The sequence below is a fragment of the Podarcis filfolensis genome, assembly GCF_964270895.1.
Source record: "Podarcis filfolensis genome assembly, chromosome: 1".
In the NCBI taxonomy this organism is placed as follows: domain Eukaryota; kingdom Metazoa; phylum Chordata; class Lepidosauria; order Squamata; family Lacertidae; genus Podarcis; species Podarcis filfolensis.
This window is the reverse complement of record NC_139604.1, coordinates 92,070,009-92,091,366: the sequence shown is the minus strand read 5'-3', so window position 1 is coordinate 92,091,366 and position 21,358 is coordinate 92,070,009. Positions and strand designations below refer to the sequence as shown.

Genomic DNA, 21,358 nt, shown 5'->3' with positions numbered 1-21,358 from the left:
GTACAGTTATCTCAGCCTCCTGATGGCCAGGCAAGATTTCTGACTGGAAAATGCAGTCAATTCGGATGAGAAGGCCTGACTCAGTAAGGAGATCAATAATTCAGACGGATATCATTTGGATGCACAAAGTTACAGGTTGCTGAAGACACATCCAATTTTAAAGTACACACAACTGCCACCGGATATACCTTGCAAGGGAATGTGGAGGATTGCAGGTTGAAAGAAAAATAACAGGACACAAACTGGTTTAGATGGTACTATTTAATGGTATCCCTCAGGGGAAGTAACAGGCCTTTGAAGGCTGCAATTGAACTCTAAGTTAGGAATAGGAGAATATTCCTGACTGAAGAACTGAATTAAGTTCATATATTAAGTTCATATATTTCACTCATTCAGTAAACTACTGTACTCAGTTAGTAAACTAGCCTTCTCCAACCTTGCAGCAGCACTGTAGTTGGACTACAACATCCATCATCCTTGGCCAGCTTACCAGTGGTAAAGGATTGTGGGAGTTGCAGTCTAAAAACATCTAGGGTTGAATAGCTGAAAGTGGTCACAATTCACAAATCATACTTCATCTCATATACATCAGACTGCTTCACATGTTGCAAAAGCCAGATCTCCGTATTTCCACTGCAAGTCAGCCATACTTGAAAGTTATTCACAGATGACAAACATTGTTTATAAATATTTGTTTATAAACATTTGTTTTAAAAGGAGTGCTTTTTAATAATAAAAAATAACAGGCTTGCAATCATTTTCTGCAACGTGTGGAAATGGCATTAACATGGCAACTACTCTCAAAACCCAATAATGAGAAAGATGCAGCCCACAGAACAGATATGAGGTAAGTTCAGTGCTTTTTTTTCCTGGGGGTTACGCACACCCCTAAACATTTTGTGAATCTACTTTTTGTTCATTTACTGTATTTATTTCCCCCGATTTTAACTATAAAATGCTGATTTTCTTGAGTCAAAATGAGAGTACCCCTAAACATTTTTTTAGAAAAAAAAGCACTGGGGGAATTCAATCCCACTGATAATGCACTCTTTTCAGAAACCAAGAGAATACAAAACACAGCTAGCCATCTTTCCACCTCGATTTCATCGGAAGGGTACGCAAGAGCCGCTTCTTGCGCCAGATTCATTTTTTTAAAACGCGTCCACCGCACCATGACGCGTGTTAAGGGGCTGAGGGCAAAGTCGCAGGCAACCACTGATTCATACGTTGACAAAACACGCCACACTTCAGTGTCCGTCACGTGTCCGGCAGCTGACAGGCTTCAAAAACCACAACGTCGAGTGACCCTTCAGGTATCCAGCGGAGATACCAACCCCCCCAAAAAATAAAATTAAAGCGGTTGCCTCATCGGGAAGAGGGCAGGGCTTTGCCGCTCCCTCCCGCTTCAAACGCACAGGCAAAACGGGCGTCAAACCCCCTTCCGTGGCCAGGAAGGAGAACCGGACCGGGAGCTGGCAGCAGGGCATGGAAAAAGCAAGCGAAGCGGGCGGCAGGGAGAGGGAGGCGGGGATGGCGAGGGACGCCTTTGCCGAGATGCCCCGTCGCAGCTCGGCGCCCCACTCACCCCACGCGGCCAAGCAGTCGATCTGCAGAGGCAGCTTCTCCAGAATCGGCACCGGCTCGAAGGCGTCGTGCATGATGGCGGCTACGCGGGGCCCGGCAAAGGCCCGCCGAGAGGACTCCCTTCGAGAGTCCGGCTCCGGAGCAGCCGCCCCAGACGCCTCCTTCCAGGCCCGGCCCAGGCGCTTCCGGCTCCCGCTTCACTTCCGCGGCCAGGCTCCACCTCCGGGAAACCCCCCGGGAGCCCGGCCTCCTCGAGAGCAGCGCCGGTCAGCCGCTTCCCCTCGTCTCTGTCTCGCTGGCCGAGCCTCTCGCGGGCACTGCGGCCTCAGCAGTTGCTGTTAGTGGTGCAAAGAGGGGCGTCTTTTCAACATGAAGAGGGGCTTTTGGAGCCCCTTGTATAAAACGGGGGTGCGGGGGGATCGGGTTCACGGTACGTAAAAGCTAAACAAGCTGTAGCTTAGGGCCCCACTCTCTTGGGCCCCCCCAAAAAAAATTAAAGGAAAAAAACCTGGGTGTACATTTCCAATATATAAGATAAAACACACAGCAACATATACTTCTTCTTAATTGTATTTCACTATAATGTACTTCTTAATTGTTTTTCAGTTCAACAATTACTTTGATAAAATACATATTTTGTTATGTGCAAATGGCTTTAGGTACCCATTAGGTCCATAAATTACCATATGGCATATATTCAACACAAAAAACCACAACAATTTGTTGTTGACAAAGGACAGCTGGACATACAAAGGGCCCCATTCAGTAGCTTAGGGCTTCATCAGACCTAAATCCCGTCCTGTTGCAGCCTCAGCAGTTGCTGTTTATGGTGCGGAAAAGCGGCATCTTTTCAACACTAAGAGGCGCTTTTGGAGCCCCTTGTATAAAACGGGGGATGCTCATTAACCACTATTGGGAATGCTTGTGTAGGGCTGTTCATGGGCATAGCCAGGATGTTTGTTAGGGGGAGCAGGTTTTTGTTAGGGGGCGGGCAGAACCTCAGATTTGTATTGATTTTTATTGATTTAGGCTATTCACCCCGTCACACACACACACCCTGACTACGACCATGGAGCTGTTACTTATGGGACTAGGGTAGCAAAGGACAAATCGGGCCATTCTTTGGAAAGGGGTATCCCTCAAGCCCAGCATGCCAATCATACAAGAAGATAGTGGTCATTTCAATTGGGGTCATCTTACCTGACAAGGGCGTAAGCCAGACTATTTGGGTCACATTTTTGGCATCCTGGTCATTTATATGGGTAGCCTGTGGTTATTGATCAGCTGCAGCTGGCCCTGTCTTTACCCATCATGTGCCTTCCTCATGGTTTGCACCACAGCCATGCAGAGCTTGGTTAGGGATCGTGGGAGTCATAGTCCAAAACATCTGGAGGGCATCAGGTTGGTGAAGACTGAGCTAGATGCACTCTGGATCTGATTTCACAAGAAGCTGAGTCAGGCTGATGGGCCATGCAGCTCAATATTGTCCACTATGCTAGGTGGTGGCAGTCCTCCAGGGTTTCCGATACGGATCCTTTTCCAGCCCCTTTTCCAGCTAGTGCTAGAAACGATGAACTTTTGCGTACAAAGCATCTGCTCTACCACTCACTCATCATTATTATTTATTAAATTTCTATGCTGCCCTTCATCCAAAGATCAGAGAAATATAACCCCTCATACGTAATTCTGGGGCCGAACCATGATATCAAGGTCTTACTTAACAATTGCCTTCTATAAAATGCATTGCTCAGGGCAACATACAAGAAGAAAAGTACATTAAAAATCCTATATAGTCATCTATAACTTATTACATTGCAGGGAAATGATTAATTATACATGTAAATGCTTGGTGACTTTCAATAAGGCAGCTTACTAGTGGAGCTGTTGCATAGGAGTCAAGACTGTTGGTCAATAACTCAGAACATTGTATGAAGACTGGTAGCATATCTCCAAGGCACTTCATGGAATGGTCTTCCCCATCCTAATACCTGGATTCATCAACTGGAGATGTCAGAGCATGAACCTGCAACCCCCTGTCGGTGGCTGGCTTATGGAACAATTATGATAAGTCAGCCATTTGCATATACAAGGAGCATATTGCAGTTCTGATGCCAAAACTGAGAGGCTGCCCTGGGGAAAAACCTGTTTTGATGTGTAAGATATAACAAGTTCCACAAGCTGAACTTCCCAAAGACAGGAAGCTGAAAGCAGGCCCATATGTGCTTTATGAACCGTTCATAAAGGAGACTGTGTTTCTGCAAAAATACAGTGCCCAGTCATCATACTTATGGCCCTCATTTAGCAAACAAGTATAAGAAATCAAGCTTAAAGGTCAGAAAGCTACACGCAAAAACTGGATTTAAGAAAAAAAAGAATTTTATTATACAGAACAGAAATCTGCAACTGCAAATTGAATCAAATGAAAGAGTGCCTGTAAGTTACAGGAAAACCCATTACCAAACCACTTATACATAAGTACAGCTAAAACGCCTCTGGAAAGCAAAATCCAAACAATGCCACATTTAATGTGAAATCCTAATTCCAGGTTCTGCTGCTAGAGGGCTGAAAGTGTCAAAAACCAGCAATGAAGCCCAAATTTTGGCACTAACATTTGAAAAATACCCCCCCAAAATCCTTCCCTCCCACAAGACACCCAGAACAGAAACATCCCAAAACAGCATATTTGCTTAAATTATTGCAGGAGAATGTTTGTTGTTGTTATAAACAATTTGCCCCCTTTACAGGACTTTTAATATCTCAGTGACAGGCTTAATTTTCTGAGAATCTCTTTTTACAAAATCCTGTGAGGTACTTGAATTTTGAAATACATTTAATTATAAAAGTGTGTTGTCAGAGGTGGCTCTTTATTAAAGATCATAGTAGGAAGGAAGGTGGGACAAGGAACAACTAACTGAAAGGTGACTAGATGGGAATAATTGTAGCAGAATGTTTGGAGTCACTGGAAGTATAATAGGATGCTTCTGGCCCTAGGGACTGGGCTATTAGGAACTTTATAAATTGACAAAGTGTTGGATATGGTATATGAATGTGTATTTAGGGCCAGATTCAGGTTTGGAGGTGCTCTCAGGTGGGCCCTGGGCCCCTGGACGTGGATTTACTTGGAAGCAATGGCAGGTGGCTATGAGCCACCACTTTAACTTTCCTACATTGCATCAGAATGATGCCACACTGTGGCTCAATAATCCCAGGACAGGTACTGGGGGACCTGGAAGCTGCAGACACCAGGTCTATTCAGGAGTTATTTGAGAAGAGCAACAGGAACAAGCTGCTATCTGAAGTCACAGTTCTGTGTAAAATATGTGAACATCTAGGATAGGTTAGTCTGACATATACAAACTTTTAGGATAGGACTGCACAACTTGTGGCTTAACACACCCCGACTGCTTTTGCTGTCTGTCTAGAGCTGCAAAAACAGGAAGGAAGGTTGTCAAGCATTTGACAAGCCACAGACACGGCTATGGGCTGCAATGGACTCGGTGGGTCACAGCCTGAACAGGCCTGATTCAAAGAGTCAACATGTATGGGGAGGTTGACTCCAACACAAATGCATTTGTGAGTCTATGGAATATGCTCCAATGCAACAATATTAGAAGCACAGGCTAAAGGCATGGGGCTGGTCAAGGTCAGTGAATAAGTGCTGAGGGTTTTTTTTTTTAAATTATTTAAATTGCACTCTGCTCTGATTTGAATAGTTAACTGCTCATGCTCACACCCCATTGCCAGCAACGAGATATGTACCAAACACGTAAGCGATCACTGCATCTACGTACGCAAAACTTAAAATAGACCATCTTTCCTACACAGTAGAGTGAATAAAATTGCACTTGATCTTGCCAAAAATATTAGGAATCCTAAATTTCCCCAAATACCTCCTTCCCTCGTGATGCGTTAACTGTTTCCCATAACTAGAAGTCCTCATTCTAAAACTTTCTCCTTTTCACCAGTCAGGTACCAGAATCTTCAGTCAGAAGCTGCTACATCCAATAAAAATGCAAGGCACTGACCCTGATCCATAGATTACTGCACACAGCAGTTTGCTGCATGCACACTACTGTGGGCAAGGCTCATTTACAGATGGTTGATTCTGGCATCTCTCATGGGTACCAGTCCTTTACTGGGCTGGCGAGATTCAATCCTACACACACTGTCCCAGATGCTGGATACAGAGTTTTTAAAATATACGTAGCATCTTACTGAGCAATCGCTGATACCTGTCTATAAGCTTGAGCTTGCCTTTGTCTCTGGAACACCCGTGCTGGTTTGGGGAAACCATCAATCACTCTTCCCCTCTTCCCACTGTGGTTAAAACATGAGGGATTTAGCTGTAATATTGAATTAACCATTCCTCAGGCAGTTGTTAGAAAAGTTTTAGATTTAGCTTGACTATAATGTTTAAAAATTAAAGACGTGCTGCAATCAAGACGTTTAAATGGCTTAAAACCCACACTTGCAGCGGCAATGCAAATTCAAACATTTTCCTAGGTGTATCAACATGTGTGTGATTCCTTCCACAGTGATCCAAGCAAAATGTTCTTTCCTCTGAGAACAATGTCCAAAGGTGAACGTCACAGAACATATCAGAAGAATGCAGCATTCCATGGGAGAAAAACGTTTCTTCCTTTCTTCAACAGCAGGAAGCCTTGTCAAGCAAACTGTCCTCATTCATTCCATTTTAGATCTTTCAAAATGTGTGATCATTCTTTCCTGCAATATTAATATATGGGTCACAATGAGGTTTCACATTTCTTTTCTTTTTTTAATGTTAACATTAGTGGACTATCCAAAGTTCAAAACACAAAGCAAATGCTTCTTCTCTAACAGGAGTTAGACTTAGAACTAATTCCTTTTAGGCATCGTTAAGTGAACATCATGTGACTTTTGTCATTCATGTGATGAACATTCTTTTGAGCTGTAAGTGAAAACTGTTACATGCCCTAAAGATTGACTGAAAGCTTGGAAAATATCCGATAGGAGCACACCCAGAAGAACTATTTGGCACAAAAAATAATGGATAGAAGTCACACTGCAAGGAACTTTACCATACTGAAAATGAAAATGAAATCACAGTGTATGCAAACGGTAGTCATACATGTCTCGGGTCAGAGACTGAACAGAAAATGTGTTTGCCTGAAACACACTCTGAATGCTTCTCTATGGGCTTGGAATGCATATTGTAATGCTCAGAATTTGTCTGCTGAATTTGCAGCATTCATCTCTCATCACTCCTGAAATCCCAGCAATGGCTTCCTGTTCCTTTTACTGCCTACACAAACCCCTTGTCCTTGCCCTTACAACTCTCTAAACTAGTTCCACCCAATCTGTCCTAATATCCCAATGTACTCCTTCCCATGACCTTCAGTCAACCAACCCTACTACACTTAGCTGCCTAAAGGTTGTTTGCTCTTAAAGGATATTCTCCATTTCACCTTTCCACTCCATATGCCTAGAGCACAACCAGACAACCAGAATTCCTCAGTGAAATCATTTCTCTAATCTTTCAAGTCTCTTTAAAAGCCCACAAAGCTTCACTCCATTTTAGTCCTCCTTCTCAATCAAACTTTAACTATGAGTAACTGCGTTCATTCATTTAAAACATATCTATCCTGCCCCCCGAAAAACTCAAAGCGGCTAACAACAAAGTTGAAGCCACAAATTAACAATTCAAAACTGATGCAACTCTCATGAGGGGAGATGGAAACAATCAGGTTTGGTATCCTGAATTTTGTTTATTGTCCTCACCCGTCAAAGTCCCTTTTTTCTTTTGTGTCGTGTCTATTAAACGGCAAGCCACTAATTAAAAGTGTGACACAGAACACAGGAACCTGCCTTAAAGTCAGACCACTGGGTTCATGTAACTCAGTAATGTCCACACTGACTGGTAGCAACTGAAGGTAGCTAGCCCTACCTACTTTGAATCTAATTTTGCATGCAAAGCACGTGCTCCAGCACTGCGCCACAGCCCTGCCCTCAAATACTGTCAAAAAAGCAGTGGCTCCATGTAGCAAATCATATAAAATAAAAAATCAGATGGTTAAAAGTTCCAAAGTACTTGCGTCATATAAAAGCTCTGATCTGTATTTAACAGTGCTTCCGTTTTGCTTTTATTAGCTCCTTGATGCACTGACTGGAACGGATAGAGCATTTCAGTTTTGAGAGGCCAAAATCATTTCCTTAATACTTGGGCTCATGACTCCCCTGTTGTGTCACAAGACTTAAATTGCTGCTGAAGGTTTGTTTACTGACCTCATCAGAATCCAGAAGCGCCGGGAGAGCACTGGATTGAGAGGAATGAAAAGAAAGAAAGAACTTTAACAACAGGCACAGTACTGACAAGAAACATTACCACCGGGAATTTATCATAAAAGTGCTAGCGTGAAATGCAGGTAGTTTTCCAAGATTTAGAGCAGAAAGTACATTTTATCAAATGAAGATTTACAGCACAGTGTAAAAGAAAGCACAATAAATGCAACTGGCAATAGTCCTTGTCCCTAATGCACACCAACAGGGACTTTCATGGGCTGCAGCAGCAAGTAGCAGCAGGTCACAAGTTGGATTTGGAGTCTGTATTAGGGACTGCTAGCTGGTACCCCAACAAGCAGAAACCAGAAAAAGTCCACACCAGTTCTAGGATGCAACTGGCAACATTACCAATATTCGAGAAAATTATTACTGTTTTCATTCATTTTGCTTCCAGTATATTTACTATAAATATAAGTCAAATTACATGTACTTACACGTCCGTCACCGAAGAAGGAACATTCTCTTCCACCCATTTCAAATCATCTTCCTGCTAGATTTTTTATTTTTAAAAAAAGAGGTCATGTGTTTCAGAAATGGTTATTCTACTTAAAAATAACATTTTGCTATGAAACCACCAAAAATATGTTGTGTAAATTTTCCCTACGGAAAAGGTGATTAACTATATTTGACATTCCTCTGTCTCTTCCGCTTATTTTTTGCGGAGGATATAAATAATTACGACATCTTAAATAAAAAGAAAATCTATCGTTTACAAAAAGACATGAAAAAACTAAGCTGAAAACTATCAAAAAAATTCCTTTTAAAGGGCAATTAAATAAACATGTAATACCCAAAATGCTTTGTTTTTCCAGTACTCAAGAGCCATTTTCAATTTAAAAATACACACATTCCCTTCCTTCTTTAATTCTAAAATAGTTAGTTAATATGGCTACAATAGATAATTCATATACAGTAGGCCTGTATACAGTTATGTTCTGGGGATCACACCTAAAGTAAAAATCCCGTATAGCCAAAACCCATTGACTTCAATGGCAGGTGGGATCGCCAAAGTCATTTTTCCCAGAACCCCATCCCTTTTCCACCCACTTTTAATTTTTTTGCCACACACATAAATCTGAATGTGTACAAGTTAAAAGCATGCAAGTCGCAAGGTTTACTCTATTTCATTTTTTCCATTCTACTACTGTACAATACATATGAAAGACACATTCCAAGATTTAGCAGATATAAAAGACTTTCACGATCTCATATAGCCTGATCATGTCACTTATTTTTACATTACCAACATTGGGCACCAATTGTGTCATATGAAGTATGGGCAGATTCCTAGGAGCATCTTATCATCTAGTCAAGCATCTTAAAATAATTTTCTTGAAAGTTCCACCTCCAACACTAGCTATGAGAGAATCAAACTTACTGCTTTGCTGGCTTTAGGGTTTCCGTTTGACTCTTGTTTTGAATTCCTCATTTTCATTCCCTCTGTGTAGGATACCAGAAAGAAATAAAGCTCATTCAACAGTGCCACCTGGATTATGATTCAAGTTTATTATTGTTTTAATGTGAATCTATAATAGAAGTCCCCAACATCTTATTTCTTTGCCATGCTCAGAGAGGGAAGGAATATAGAACCCAGTTAAATGGCTTCAGGTAAGTGCACCGGAGATAGGCTTGTTGGGAAGCAATTCCCGGGAGAGGGAAGCAGGGCAATGTTATCAGGGTGGCCACTGGAACTAAAATTGCATTTATATAGCAGAAGATTTTCTTCTTACCAAAGCTCTCTTTCAGCATTGGCTCCTTCTGTTCATCCTCCTCCTCTTCCTCAGACAATGGTGAAAAAGCAAACCTTTTGGAAAGAAAAAAATTAATAAAGCACACATACACAGAAATACAAACACACACATACACATTTTTCACAGACTTCTTTTTTTATTAAGGTAAAGGTAAAGGACCCCTGGACGGTTAAGTCCAGTCAAAGGTGACTATGGGGTTGAGGTGCTCATCTCACTTTCAGGCCGAGGGAGCCGGCGTTTGTCCACAGACAGCTTTCCGGGTCATGTGGCCAGCATGACTAAACTGCTTCTAGTGCAATGGAACACCATGGCGGAAGCCAGAGCGCACGGAAATGCTGTTTACCTTCCTGCCACAGCGGTACCTCTTTATCTACTTGCACTGGTGTGCTTTCAAACTGCTAGGTTGTCAGGAGCTGGTACAGAGAAACAGGAACTCAACCCGTTGTGGGGATTCGAACCACCAAGCTTCTGAACAGCAAGCCCAAGAGACTATAGCGCCACCCGTGTTATTATCATGTGTAATGGTTACATGTTTTACATCTGAAAGTTACTGGATACCAGAAATACATGTTGCGTCCGCTTCAGGTTACATCTTTTCAAGTTGCGTCCTGTGGAAACCTGGAAGTACCGGAACGGTTACTTCCAGGTTTCGCCGCTCGCGCATGCGCAGAAGTGCTAAATCACGCCGCGCACGTGCGCAGACGCGGCATTTCTGAATGCTTCCGGGGCGGATTACATCCGCAACTCAAGGTTCCACTGTAGTCAGACAGGACAAGATGGCTGCTTTGAATCAGTCTTCATCAACCTGGTGCCCTCCAGATGTTGTTGGGCTGGAACCAGGTTGGCGAGGACTGCTGTGGATCAACTGATCTATAGGACGTGACTGTTATGGTGTTATTGTTTTCAATAATAAAAAATAAAAGATAATGTTATACCTCTGATTGTTGGCAGACGGCCTCCAAAGAACCATGATGGCAAAAAGGATCATTGAAAACAAAAGTCGCCAGATGGCGTCATCCACCCACAGCTCCCGCCAATCCTGTTATTAAAAGATAGGTAAAATACACACCCAAGAAGAAAAAACCACTTAAAAAAGAGAGAGAGAAATGCCAACATTTTCAAGGAGAAGCAAGGCACAGAGTTTGTATTAAATTCAGTCACAATCCTTAGCCACCAGCTTATCAAACAAAAGCATACTCTCCATAGCAGTTTCGGGTAGGGGAAAAGTCACATCACACTTACCGACTGACAGTCTACCAGCCTGAATTTCATAGTGGTCCAGATGATAAAAACAACAGATGCTAAAGAGTGGAGATAAAACACACACATTTGGTGAAATATTAGCAACTGCAAATGAACTGCAGAACTCCTCTTTTAAGATTAAGACATTTTAGGTTATTTGCTTTTAAATCATCTATAACCATGGGGATTGTGTCAAGTAGCAATGTGTGTTATTGGGCTTGTGGTCATCAGTTGGCACATTTCTTTGTGCAGTAAAAGCCCCTTTGAGCATTTGTTCTGTATCTAAAATCTGTCTAAAAATATTTATTTAGAAAGAATTCTAAACTGCTGAATCTAGACTAATCTCTAAGCATTTTATGTAAAACAATATAAAATTATCATCAATAATGCACATATAAAGCTAGCAAAATTTAAATGCAATGCAGAATTATGCATCTATTTTTATACTAATATTTTATTGAAAGGTTTTCAATTATAAAGAAATAGATACAAAGAAAAAGAAAAGGCACAAAAATGTGTAAAGGGGAGAAAAATATTATATGAATATATACAAAAAATACTCTAACCCATAAATTATTTTATAAATTGGATATTATTATCCTATCACTTACAGTATGTAAATATTATCAGCCTACTACATTTTGTATAAACTCGTTCCAAATATTGTTGTATTTATCCAGGCAAAGTCTACATCTGTAAGCAGACTTAGAATTACATATCTAGATAGCCTTTCCAGCTAGCGTCTAGAGCAATATAGTGAGAGCAGCTGCCTGATGTTAATAGGCAGGGAGTTCCAAAACACAGGGGCTGCCTTGCTGAAAGATCAACTTCTAACCAACGTGGAATGATAAGTAAGCATATATGGGGCTTACTTAACTGATCCCAAGCTCTTAAGGACTTTGTATAGTAAGAGCAAAACCTTGAAAATGAAAATAAAAGACAGGGGAATGAGAATTCTGCTCTGGCAGCTTGACAGTAAGTTCAGTAGGCCTGTTGGGGCGAGGAATGGTTGGCTTGGCATTGTATCCAAAGCTTGTGTTTGCTTGGAAGAAACAAAATACAAACAAACACTGTTTTGCAGGCAACACTGAGAAACAAGCCATGACCAGGAAGCCAAAAACAAACTTTAATTTCAGATCGCAGTTTGCCTGGAGAGAAACAAGCCGCAAGTCCAAGTTCAGACATAACACTAAGCCAGCCACTTCATGGTTTTTTTTTCCCCACTAGAGGAAGAACAAAGCAGGAATGCTCATGCACAATGTGATTTATTTAACCTTAGCTAATGACTCAACGTTGTGTCCAAACACGGCCAACAAGTCATGAAATCAGAACTTTTTTATTTGTTTTCAGGCATCCCCTTTTATTTCATAGAATCACAGAATTGTAGAGAGAGACCCTGAGGATCATCTAGTCCAACCCCCTGCAAGGAGAACTCTCAACTAAAGCATTCATGACAAATGGTCATGAATTTAAACCCCTGATTTAAAACCTCCGAGAGTCCACCACTTTCTGAGGGAGTCTGCACCACTGTCAAACAGCTCTCTGCACTTTCTATTTAGGGTACAGGCACTGAACGGAGGGCAAACTATAACACAGACATGACAGAATGAACAATGGAGTGGTAGATATCTCAAATAACATCTGGCTCAAAAAGGTCCCGTAAAACATTTTGGAAGGAAATATTTCTAAAGCTCACCTGCTATTGCCAAAATTAGAGTGTTGGTGAAGTGTCGGTAGAGCGAGAGCTTCACAACATTCCTCCTAAGTTTTAACAACTTCATTGTCTGAGTCAAACTGATGAATATGTATGGTAAGTCAAGAAAAATCAAGCTTGACAACAGGCACAGCCCAATTACTAAAGGTATTCGATGCAATATACACAGAAATAATAACATATCAAACTGAACCTGAAGCTTACGAACCCCGAAGCAATGGTAGCCTATTAAAATAAAGAATGAACTTCTACAAATCCCATTATTCCGACACTGTGTTTCAATTACCACTTACACTCAGCAGTGACTCAAATATTGTGGTGCTCACATAAGGCTATAAAAAATGCTTTGGTATGGTGATCCTCAAAGGCTTCTCACTTTAAAAAGGCATATAAGCCCACCCACACAGACAGAATATGACCCTCTATGATACCAGGGCATCAATGTAGTGACTTGTTTTCAAACAATAGATCTCCAGTGTTAAGCACACACATGTGAACACAACGTTCAGTGGTGTCCACACGAGGGCTGCAGGAGAACATGAGGCTGCATCAGGAAGAGCTATCTATTTGCAGATAAGGAACAACTCTGCCCACTTTAGTCATGCAACTTCTGAAGGCTAGCCTGCACATAATGACCGCTCCCCACATTAAATGAGGGGTGCCCTTTGCGTAGTCACGCACAGCCCCTGGACCCTATGCAGCACCATTAGCACAGGCTTGGCTTTGCCTTCCCCAGGTGGGATACCTGGAGGTCTCCGCCTACCTCAGCCAGTTGCCCAATCCCGCCTGGGGAGGCGTTGCCAAGGTGATCAGGCCAAGTAGGGGGAGGGACTACCTGCCCACACAATAGGGGGAGCTTCTTACCTGGGAATCTCAGTTGGCTCCAGAGCTTCTCCCACCCTACCCACCCTCAGTTAAGACTTCTTTTGCAAGTTAACCCTTTCTCCACAGGTACGCGGGCGCTGCTACGTCAGGGTCGCTGTTGAAGGGCCGGAAAGGAATTCTCCTGCATTGGCAGGTTTGCCTTTCCCGTAGCAAAACGTCACAACTTTGGCCTTGGGCGGAATCCTTTAGTCTATCCTCCCTAAATGGGGAAGGGCGTGCAGCGGTGACCCACGCCTCCGTCCTCTCTGCGGCAGCGATACCAGGGTTCCCCGTTAAAGGGGTTGTTTGAGGGGAGGCTTTGGCCGTACGCCTAGAGGTCGTCATTGCTCTCCCCTGCGAAGGCGGCGTTAACGGGGACGGGCTCACTCTGCTTGAACATATGTTCTCCAGAGCCAGCCCATCCCCCCCACATACTGGATAACCCTAATGTTCCCCAGATCTGCGGTGGGGGACTGGGAGGGATAAACGCCCAATGCCTGAGCCAAGGTCTACCCACATCTGAAACACAATAAAATCGTGGCCAATTTTAATCCCATAGCACGTTGTCTTGAGTCGTTATTCCACACGGGGCCGCCCAGGGTTTGGGGGACTCCGCCTGTCCACGCAAGGTTTTCAGTAGAGATAGCTCTTCCTGCTACAGAAATGTGAAGGAAACACCTCAGCAATCAGAAGCCAGTGACATCACTGCACCAAGGTCATCTCCAAAACTGGCAGCCATTTCTTACTCTATCAGATGCCATGTTAGCTGTAAAAGTACATCTTTCACCATGTTCTTGAGTCAGCAGACTGTGAGTGTGGCGTTAAGCATTCTGACTCGGTAGAAAATTCCATTGAATTCAATGGAGGTTTTCCCCTTGGAAGTGTAGTTAGGATGACCACCTTAAAGAAATTTTGTTTGTGAAGGAAAATAAAGCAACAACAGAATCGGGCAGAACACTTGCAATAGATACCACCCACCATGAAAACCCAACTCCAAAGAAATAGCAGTCCTTGAAATAAGCCAGTGAAGAAGGATATCCACCAACAGAGGGCAGTATCTAGGAAAGCCAGTGGAATAAAAGCCAAGGAGGCAAGATCATTCTGTGCCTAGAGAGACAAAGAGAAAAAGGCATTGAGACCAAGGCCGACTGGAAGCAAGATTCAAGACTTTCAGCGCAGTCCTAAGCATGTCTACTCAGAAGTTCAACTGAGTTCAGTGGGATTTACTCCCAGGGAAGCGTGTAAAGGACTGCAACCCCAAGCATGCAGTTCCCCAGAGTGGCACGGGAAACCCAGCCAGATGGGTGGGGTGTAAATAGATGATGATGATTATTATTATTATTATCAGTTATTACATTAATGTAGAACACCAAATATGTATTTTCTTTGTTGAAAGAAAAAAGAGGTTAGTAATAAGCCAATTTAAAAAAAAAAATGTTGCAGAAAAGCTGAAAGATACAAATCCTGATCCCTCAGATTCACAGCATTAAGATATTTTCTAGATCCAAAACCACACCGGGAGTTTAAGGCTCCATTGATGGACCAGAGTTCTGTCCAGCCATTCTGCCTGACAGGAAAGCTATTGATCTATTGAAAGCTGCATATTTCTGACACCCAGCAAGAACCATTCCATCAAGCAGCAGTGAGGGGAGATTGCCCTGGTTTTACAAGAACTCACATTGTGCAAAATACACATCCAGCCATAAACTGTAACATTTACAGCACACACAATCAAAGGGAAGGAAAGGAGTATTAATCTCATCGAAATCAATGGAATTTCAGTACACCGTTGAGATTTACACCCCACCGATGCTGAAATTTCTGTGGTTGGACCATCTGCTTATTGCTCATAGCTCTGGCAAATGTTGCCGTTCATTCATAAGGTGGCTTACTCACTGCTGAGCTCTAAAAACAAACTAGGAAAGCTTTAGGAAGCAATGATACAAGGGTAATTTAACTAGCTGTTCACTTCTTCCCGTACCTCTTCGTACAACATATTTTCTCAATCACCAAACATCCAGGATTTATACTGACATTGTTCATAAATGCAAACCGTACTACGGCACTTCTGAAAGGATATCCAATAAATAATACAGGAGTCAATGATAGACAGCCCGAAGTTAGCTACCACAGCTGTAACACCATGGAAAGACTGGAAAAGTACCAAAAAGAGAATCAGTTTACTGAAATACATGATAAATGCATGATTAAAAGATGAACCACTCCTGCAAAACAGGGCCCAGCACAGAACTGAGGAACAATGGCTGCTACACAGTTGACCTCTATCAAGCACAGGAAAACAGGTCACCCAGGGGCAAATGTTCTTCAAAGGATAGTCAAAGCCATGTGACTTCACAGCTCTATATGCTATCACTGACTTGCGCATGATTTATGTAAAACTCATGTTCCTCTTCATGTTATTATTATTCAAAACCCAACTCAGGGAAAACATTTCAAAAATGTTATACTTCCTGATTTCCAGAAACATATAGCTACATTTTTAGAAACAGATAATATAACCTGTGGAGGATATCTGATTAAATCACGCCCAGAGTATGATTTCAATGGGCCCACTCTATGACTTAGTTGAATACCACCTTATACCATGATCACCTGCTAAAATCCACTGAAAAAAGAAGGAACTTCCTTTTCTAATTTTACTGCAGCTAAGAATGCACACTATCTCTACTTTATTCCACCTGACACAGATCTGCATTATCTACACAATGTATTCACAGCTGGTTAGCTGGTCTTTTCAAGGTCTCGTATTAGAGGCATAATCACCTTTCTGCACACGGGGCTGTAACATTACACAGCTGCACAACATATAGCAATGAAGAAATGCAAACCAAATGAAAGTGAGGAAGAACTGTCAGTGAAATTTATCTTTTGAATGTGTGTGTGTGCGCGCGCACGCTCGCACACACACACAAAGGAAGCAACAGATATAATAGGAACAAAGCAGGGTTGAGTCACAAAAGACAAAAATCAATATTAATCTGCACAAGCCTTTACAGTACATTACAGTACAGTAGGATAAGGGGCAAACAGCCTCTTTTTAAACATGTTTTAGTGGAAAGAGTGTAGACCAGATGCACAGTAAAATGGCTCATTCAATAAAATTCAAACATCCCTTATTACCTATTATACGTAGGTCCCACTAACTGCATACCTGCTACCCAAAAATTCACTTATTGGCATGTAAATAAATATGCTCCGCAGATTCAGACATCCAAACAGTCAACTTCCTTACTTCCTAGTTTGTTTGGGCTTTGCTGTTCAGCAGTAGCCACTTTGGGGCAGAAACCACAGAGGGATGGGAGGGATATCAAACAAATCAGGGAGCAGGAGAAATTGGACAAATCTGTTTTTTCCTTTGTCTCTCTTTTGCTGATTAACTGCAGCCATTTCAAGAAGAAACCACGGGAGTGGGGGTGGGGAGAGATCTGACAAATCCCACATTAGAAATATTTCCATAGTAAATAGTGGAAATTGTGGACTCATTATGTGAACGTGTGCCTAACCAACGGGTTCCACAGAATGCATTGCGTTCAGTAAGTGGAACCTGCATATATACAGCCTTGCCTAGTAGGAAGTGAAGGTCTGTATATGAGAGGTATGAAATTGCAGCAAGTGATTACTAACCCCTGTGACTCTAAGGACACCTTCCATGCCAGAAAATAATAAATAGAGAGCTCCAGCCACAACTACTTTGTGAAGAGTAACTCCAAGGCGAGGTCTGAAACAAGAATAAAGGGAAAAATGAAAAACAATGGGAAGACATATATCTGCTGTACAGATTACATCAGTCATATCATCTAGGTCATCTCCAATGTCATTTTCACATCTAGGTAACTGGTCTAACCGGGAACTCTGGATTATAAAAGAGCAATAATATCAGCTGCAAATCACCTCCATTATCCTAGGATTGCTGATATCAGATTTGGATGTGAAACACACCCAAGAGCAAGTTCTAGCCAGTTTTATTCATATTGCTGCATTAACTGTTTTCCATCATAATTGGTCAAGTAGACGTGAACTGCATCTAACTCCTTTGACAACACAGATTCAAAATGTATGAAATTTCAGACAAGCTAGAATTCACTACAAACAGGGTGAGCATTCAAAGGAGGAACACACAACTTCCAGCAAGCAGAATGAAGTGGGCACAGCCCACCTTGAACGGACCATTCACCTCAATTCCACTTGTGGTTCAGTCCCATCATCCTCAATGGGGAAAGAGTGCATCTTTTCCTTCTGAGCCTTCTCCCAACATCACTGGAGCCCTCCTTCACCTCCTACAGACTCCCCCTTCCCCAAGATCTGGTGTCTGGGCTTTAGAAGAGGAAGAGTGGTAGCAGGCTGAGGAGGCCTGGCATTGGGAATTTCCAGCATTAGAAGTGAAATGGAGGACCCACACCCTTGAGGGACACTCGGGAGTTTGATCCTAATGATCGAGGAGAATAAATTATTTTTGGGGTGAGCATTTTGCTGCTTGCCCAACACTAGTACTCACTTGACGATGCCGTATCCCAGGCTCACTATAATCACAAGAGTTCGAGCGAGTGAGCGCTTCAGTGCTGAGAGCAGCTCTGCCAGTATCAATGCCCCTTGGACTATGAACAAAGAATGCACAGGATAAAACACACAATACGCAGGTAAGAGAGATATCTGCACAATGGCTGAAATCCTGAGCACACTTATTTGGAAGCATTCCCCACAAAACTCTGAAGTAAATGTGTTTAGAATAATATCCATTAACTAATCCACACATAAAGGATGGATCGGGATGCAAAACCACTTCAGAAATAAGATTTATGTTCCCATGACTGATAATCTAGCTGTCTTCATCAAATAAACACTGCTCCCTCCACAAAAGCTAAACTGACAGATATCAGCTACAGATAGTGACAAGAGATGAAGATTTGTATGTTTCTACTCTGTCACTAAAAATAAAATTGTTAATGGATCAATGGTTTCAAATAATCCATGTTTTTGTGTCCTCAGAAATATTTAACAATGTTATTCCCACATACCAGATTCTCCTTTGTAGCGGATATTCTGGAATTCCGCGTAGAAAACAGCTTTCTCTAACATTCCCAGTAAGATAACTGCACCAATCCAGAACTGGATCCTCAGGAGGTCTCGCCAGTAGCAGGCTGACCACGCAAGCCACAGAACTCCAAACAACACATACACAATGCACATCACCATGAAAAACTATGAAACAGAGACAAAAGAAGGGCTTCAATTTCAACCAGTTACAACCAGCATTTCTGTAGCGGTTTACTTATCTGCATTTATTCATCTAACAATTCTTCACAGTTTAAGTAGTAAGTATGTGAGAGGTGAAAATGAGCATGAGGGAACTGCCCCCTCAAATATATTTTAGGACTAAGATTCAAAAAGAATAAAGGCAAGGCTGGCATAAGGTTTGAATGTGTCCTCCGCAAACTACTGCTGGTTGTGCGCCTCCCTCGACTGGTAGTGTTGCTACAAATGCTAATCTTCTCTCTCCCTTCTCCCTGTATGCCACATGCCAACACTGGGCCCTAATAAAGATTTCACTGAATTTAGCTAAGCTTGACTCTGTCTCCTAGGTCTGTACAGTGGAACCTCGGTTTTCGAACACAATCCATTCCAGAAGTCCGTTTGACTTCCGAAACGTCGAAAACTGAGAATCAAAGGGCTGTCAGCAAGTTCAATGGGGAAAATTGAGAAATGCGCGAAAACGGAAGCATTCACTTCCGGGGGTTTTGGCATTCAGCTTCCGAAACGCTCAGCAGCTGAGATATTTGAAAACCGAGGTTTGACTGTATCTATAAACTTTTGTTTCCCTGACCTAATGAGATCCTTTTGAGGCACTTTCCTGGTTTTACAAGGAAACATCTTATCTCCGACAGAAGCAAAAGGATTTCACCTTCCCACAGAAAAAAGAAGATCAATACCACTTTATTTACACAAAAAGAAGGATCAATGGTTCTCTTGCATGGTAGCAGAGTTGTCTAGAGAGGGCAACATTAAAGCACCCTGGCATTAATAGAGGAAGCATGAACACACTGAAGAGAAATAAATACAAAACAAGCAACAGCAATTTTACCATGAGAGAGGCAAAAAAATAAATTCAATTTCTGCATTAATTGCTGTACTGACAATACCAATCTGCTTCTACGCTGCAAGAAAATGCTTACATGATTGCTTTCAGAGAAAGGGTCTTAAAAAGATATTGCATACTGCCATGTCATTTTAAACGGTCCAAGTGTGCCCTGGGAAGGATTGACTTGAAAGGTAAATTGGACATTGACGATTAAAGACTACATGCAAGAACTGTTGCAAAGAACTATCCATCACGGGCGCCCGGATGAACAACACTGGGTGGAATTCAACTAACATTTACTCAGAGCAGAACCATAAAAAATCAATGAACCTGAGTGATGTCCCTTAATTTCAAGGGGTCTACTCTGAGTAAAATTTAGTTGAATACCACTCGCTTTCCATTTCTCAAGCTGTGTCTGTTTTCTCAACCATAGCTGTATAGTCTTTTTACTACTGACCCATCCTAACCCACACTTACCTGTTCCACTATGCTGTCCCCATCACTCACTGTCAGTCTCTGACCTCTGACCTCTTACCACTTTCCTGTGCATCTGAAACAGCCTCTAAGCTGTTAAAGTAGGGACCCTTTCGCTTCTGTGTTCTGCACAGTGTCCAGTGCCAACAACACTCAAAAAATGTTCAGTAACAGTGACATCTGATGCTAGGCTTAAGCCCCAGAGCTTACACCCCCGACCCCCAGTTCCTTGAGAATGGTCACTTGTCATCCAGACTTGTGAAAACTTATTTGTGCTTGAAACAAACCACGGGCATCAACTTACGATCATGAGAGGATAATCTGCTAGGGAGAGGTATTCATACGGACCCTTCACTTCCACGATCACTGCCAAAAAACAAGCACAAGTAGGGAATCAGGAATAAGACCATGAGAAGAGCCTGCTAGATCAGGCCAAGAGCCAATATAGTCCCACATCCTGTTTTGCACAGCAGCAAACCAAATCCCTCTGGAAATCCCACAAGGAGGAGGGGAAGGCCCTCTCCCACTTTGGTTCCCCACCAGAAGATATCCAGAGGCTTTCTGCATCTAATCCTGGGAGGCAGAATATAGCCATCATAACTTATTAGCAGTCATTGATAGCTTTATCCTCCATGAATTCGTCTAACTGCCATTTTAAAGCAATATAAGTTAATAACTATCATCACATGCTGTGGCAGTGAATTCCAAAGTTCAACTATTTAATTTTTTTTTGGGGGGGGGGAGTACTTATTTTTGCCTGTCCTTCATCTCTCACTGTTCACTGGATGTCCTGGATTCTAATATTATGAGGAAGAAAAAATATATATACACGCTTTCCCTATAATGTCCCTTCCTATTCACCGTTTCCCCCCCTCTAAACTAAAAAGCCCTAAGCATTGTGACCTTTCCCATTGGGTGGTTGCTTTAGCTGCCAGATTATTGTGCTTGACTTTTTCTGCATCTTTTCCAGCTCTACAATATATTTTTTAAAAGATTTATTTATTTAGGAGACCACAGGGTGGTTTACAGCAAAATCAAACAAAATAAAAGCAATTTATGAAATCCATAAAACAACACAACCACTAAAAACATAAAGCAGCAACTCACAACAATTTACTAATAGCAGCAGTAACAACCAGTGACCACAAAGATTCTATTCAGTGAATTCATGTAAGGATATTCCATAATTCTTTGTGCTTTTGCTCTCCACAGTGCAATTATGGAAGTATTTATTTTACTTTTATTTTTTTGGATCATGGTACACTGAGAAAGAAAGTAACAGCCTCTGCTCTCGTAATGGTCACATAACCT

The 21,358-nt window shown here is 42.1% G+C and overlaps 1 protein-coding gene across 3 annotated transcripts in view; it reads right to left on the bottom strand.

Moving 5' to 3' along the window:
- Positions 1 to 3,942: 3,942 nt before the first annotated feature.
- Positions 3,943 to 21,358, bottom strand: part of TMEM87A (transmembrane protein 87A) — a 31,825-nt gene continuing 14,409 nt past the window's right edge. Inside the window, exons 7-19 of one of the 3 annotated variants that reach the window (XM_083607133.1) lie at positions 20,352 to 20,413; positions 18,513 to 18,696; positions 17,993 to 18,092; positions 17,122 to 17,215; positions 15,543 to 15,628; positions 12,595 to 12,692; positions 10,899 to 10,957; positions 10,592 to 10,695; positions 9,636 to 9,709; positions 9,284 to 9,345; positions 8,340 to 8,395; positions 7,849 to 7,879; positions 3,943 to 6,309 (exon numbers count right to left, since the gene is read on the bottom strand). In XM_083607133.1, coding sequence (XP_083463259.1) covers positions 6,268 to 6,309; positions 7,849 to 7,879; positions 8,340 to 8,395; positions 9,284 to 9,345; positions 9,636 to 9,709; positions 10,592 to 10,695; positions 10,899 to 10,957; positions 12,595 to 12,692; positions 15,543 to 15,628; positions 17,122 to 17,215; positions 17,993 to 18,092; positions 18,513 to 18,696; positions 20,352 to 20,413 — 1,052 coding nt within the window. In that variant the 3' untranslated portion in view covers positions 3,943 to 6,267. Of the gene's footprint in view, positions 6,310 to 7,848; positions 7,880 to 8,339; positions 8,396 to 9,283; positions 9,346 to 9,635; positions 9,710 to 10,591; positions 10,696 to 10,898; positions 10,958 to 12,594; positions 12,704 to 14,514; positions 14,584 to 15,542; positions 15,629 to 17,121; positions 17,216 to 17,992; positions 18,093 to 18,512; positions 18,697 to 20,351; positions 20,414 to 21,358 lie in introns of all 3 variants that reach the window. The other 2 variants (XM_083607134.1, XM_083607135.1) reach the window with 2 other exon arrangements.